This window comes from Corvus brachyrhynchos, unplaced genomic scaffold (assembly GCF_000691975.1).
Source record: "Corvus brachyrhynchos isolate BGI_N302 unplaced genomic scaffold, ASM69197v1 scaffold89, whole genome shotgun sequence".
Taxonomy (NCBI): Eukaryota; Metazoa; Chordata; class Aves; order Passeriformes; family Corvidae; genus Corvus; species Corvus brachyrhynchos.
The window spans coordinates 94,690-98,481 of record NW_008246063.1 but is presented as its reverse complement, the minus strand read 5'-3'; the positions used below and the strand labels follow the sequence as shown (position 1 = coordinate 98,481).

Sequence of the window (3,792 nt, the reverse complement as noted above, 5' to 3'; positions counted from 1 at the left end):
ATCCAGTTAAAATCAAGTTTTCAGTATGGGATTTTTCCCTTCAGTCAAGGGAACGGGATTCCAAACCAGCTGATATCCTTGGAAGCAGCACTTCCTCAAGCTCCTCCAAGGTTAAAATGCTGTAGCAATCCAAAATTGCTCCGTGTTTCCAAAGCTTTCTATCTTTTCATGGCATCATGGAATGATTTGGGCTGGAAGATCTTAAAGATCAGGGAATTCCAGTTCCCTGCCATGGGCAGGGACACCTTCCCCTATCCCAGGTTGCTCCAAGCCCCATCCAACCTGGCCTTGGACACTTCCAGGGATGGAGCAGCCACAGCTTCTCTGGGAATTCCATTCCAGCCCCTCACCACCCTCCCAGCCAAGAATTCCTCCCCATTATCCCATCTATCCCTGCCCTCTGGCAGTGGGAAGCCATTCCCTGTGTCCTGGCACTTCAGGCCTTTGTCCAAAATCCCTCATCCAGGAAAAGTCAACATCTCAAGGGAGCTGTTTGAACACAAAATAATCCCAAAATATACCTGGAGACAAATCCCAGCTACGTCACGGTCCAAACCCCTCTCCCAGCTCCAGCAATTCCCACAGGGAATTTCATGGGGCCACAGGGAAAATGTGTCTCGTATCCATCTGAAACAACTAAATCCCAGGTGGGGGAAGCCTTTTATCCACAAAAACGTCCCCAGGGAACAGCAGAACCACACTTGGAGCCACCAACATCCCAACAACATTCCAGACACTCAGAGGTGCCACGCTGAGCTCCGAGTTCTGCTCCAAGGCAGCAGGACATGGATGCAAATTCCCTGTTCCATGCTGGATTCAGTATTCCACTAATTATCGGTGTTTTCAGCAAATTAGATGCAAAACCGGCCACGGCACTGGGATACAGGTGAGAGATTGTGTATTCCTGCCTAGGCCAACCTCTTCCTTCCCAGAAAAACTTCCTACATGACACCTGAAAATCCAGGGAAACCCCAGGAAAAGCAGGAAACAGCTTTTGTGTGGAGATGCCAAAGGACAACACAGATACGGAGTCCGACTTCTCCTCAGTGATCAACAACACCTCCAGGAGGACTCAGCAACACATTCCTAAATCCAAGAACCCTTGGAATCCCTTCACTGAGCCCTTGGAATGCCTGTTCCTACCTTCCTTGGTGGCCACCTGTGTCCTGGTCGCCGGCATCCGGCAGAGCCTGTGCTTGGAAATCTGCACCAGGCCCCGGGGCGAGGAGCGTTTCGGCGTCACCGAAGGTTTTCCACGCACGGAATTTTTCCTCCGGAGGTGGAAGCGGCTCTTCAGAGCTGTGGTGGGGGAGATGTTCTTCTTATCCGTGGGGGAACTGGGAATGGGAATATCACACGGTTAGGAGGGAGCAGGGAAGGGACCAAAACATTCTTGGTGTCCTTCTCCAGAGCTCCAAGAGGAGTCAAATCCCAGCAGGATTCTCCTCTGGCTGAGGGGGAGGAGAAGCTCTGAACAGAAAATTCCAAGGAAACAGGCAAATGAGAGGAATTCCTGGCAAGGAACAGATGGAAAATGAGGTGTTCTGACAGCCGAACTCGCTCGCTGCCTTCTGCTCAACAGATGTGAGGGATTCAATCATGGAATCATGGAATTGTTTGGGTTGGAAAAGAGCTCTGAGATTGTCAAGTCCAAGCATTCCCCAGCACTGCCAAGGCCACCACTGACCATGTCCCCAAGTGCCACATCCACAGGGATCTTAAATCCCTCCAGGGATGGGGATTCCCAATGCCTGACCACCCTTTCCAAGAAGGAATTTTCCCAATATCCAAACTAAAGCTCCCCTGGAGCAACTTGAGGCTGTTTCCTCTTGTCCTGTCCCTGTTCCCTGGGAGCAGATCCCGATCCCTCCTGGCTCCACCCTCCTGTCAGGGAATTTTAGGGATCCAGAAGTCCCCCCTGAGCCTCCTTTTCTCCAGGATGAGCTCTCCCAGCTCTCTCAGCCACTCCTGGTGCTCCAGACCCTTCCCCCGCTACATTCCGATCCCTGAACACGCTCCAGATCCTCAATATCCTGCCCCCAGGATTTGAGGAGCCTCAGCAGTGCCCAGCACAGGGGGATGATCCCTTCCCTGATTCTGCTGGAATTTAGCAAGGTGTGGAAGGTCTCCCTGAACTGCCAAAAAATCCCAAACATTCCCAGCTTCTCCAGGCTGCTCCAGAGTGATTTTCCCAGCACAATCCACTCACTGGCAGCTTTCCAGGCAAAGCAGGAGGGCAAGGAAAGGATGGAAACCTGTTGGGAAGCACTGAGAGGATGTGGGAAATTCATTTTTTTTAATGAAGCAACCAGTTTTCCAAATCAATGCTGTTCACTTCATCACTTGGAACAGTTTTCCAAAGGGATGGAAGGGAGGAAAATACCAGCAGAGCTCATATCCCATCGCTGCTGCATCCCAGGATCTGCACAGGGCTTCCCAAGGATAGACCAGACACGATACAGGGATCCAAAACATTCCTCCTCTTTTTCCCAGTCCCACAAAACAGTTATGGGAATTTGAAAATAAATCCAGGAAAAAAAAATCCACTTCCCTTTAGTGAGTGAGGAAGTGTCAGTGAGCACAGGGATTCCCAGGATCCAACTCTGGATCACCCAGCATCAGAAAAATATGGAGCTGCTGGAGCGAGTGCAGAGGAGGCCACGGAGATGCTCCAAGGGCTGGAGCCCCTCTGCTCTGGAGCCAGGCTGGGAGAGCTGGGAATGTCCAGCCTGGAGAAGGGAAGGATCCAGGGAAACCTCAGAGACCCTTCCAGGGCCTGAAGGGGCTCCAGGAGAGCTGGAGAGGGACTTGGGACAAGGGATGGAGGGACAGGATACAGGGAATGGCTTCCCACTGCCAGAGGGCAGGGTTAGATGGGATACTGGGAGGGAATTCTTGGCTGGGAGGGTGGTGAGGCCCTGGAATGGAATTCCCTGAGAAGCTGTGGCTGCTCCACCCCTGAAGTGTCCAAGGCCAGGTTGGATGAGGCTTGGAGCAACCTGGGATAGGGGAAGGTGTCCCTGCCCATGACAGAGGGACTGGAATTCCCTGATCTTTAAGATCTTCCAACCCAAACCGTTCCATGATTCCATAAATCCTCCAGCACCCAACGACCCTCACTGGAATTTCTCCCACAAGAAGACACAACTTCAACACGAAATCCACGGACACAAAATCCAACCAACAACTTACCCCACATTCCCTTTCCTCTTGATGATTTTCGTCCGGCTCTTCACTTTGTAACTGGACAGCGCAGCCTCTCCAAAGGATTTCATCCCACCGGGAACAACAGACGCCGTGCTCGGAGCCGGCGGGATGGAGGTGGCTTGAGGGATATTTGGGGCTGGAGGCTTCTTCTGGTCCTCGGATCTCCACTGGAATGCTGACTTGGAAGTGGAAGGCAAAGTCTGCAAGCTGGAGGCTTTCCACTTATATTTACTGGGAGAAACCCCCAGCTTGGATTGCAATCCCAATTTTTTTATCTTTGCTCCCAAATCCGCTTTGGGGGAGATTTTAGCACCTTTGTCCGTTCCTGGGATGCCCTTCTTGGAATTTTCGGCTCGAGGGCTCACCCACCTCTTCACGATCCGAGAGTTTTTCCCAGGGTTTGCCACCCAGGTGTACTTATTTTTCCTGAATTTCTGCGATTTGCCAGAGATGGATGCTGAGGCAGCTTTTTGGAGACCGGGAGCTTTGGGAATGACGGGAAATCTGCTTTTCACCAGAGCCACCCCAATCTGAGCAGGTCCAGAGAGCACCTCGGCATGCCCAACGAGTTTCGGGGGTAGGGAA

The 3,792-nt window shown here is 52.0% G+C and overlaps 1 protein-coding gene across 1 annotated transcript in view; it reads right to left on the bottom strand.

The window, feature by feature from the left end:
- Positions 1-3,792, bottom strand: part of ZC3H3 (zinc finger CCCH-type containing 3) — a 132,149-nt gene that overhangs the window by 125,234 nt on the left and 3,123 nt on the right. Inside the window, 3 exon segments of the mRNA XM_017746676.1 lie at positions 1,144-1,337; positions 3,193-3,784; positions 3,787-3,792. The exon segment at positions 3,787-3,792 is cut by the window's right edge and continues 708 nt beyond it. Of these exon segments, the coding sequence (XP_017602165.1) occupies positions 1,144-1,337; positions 3,193-3,784; positions 3,787-3,792 (792 nt within the window).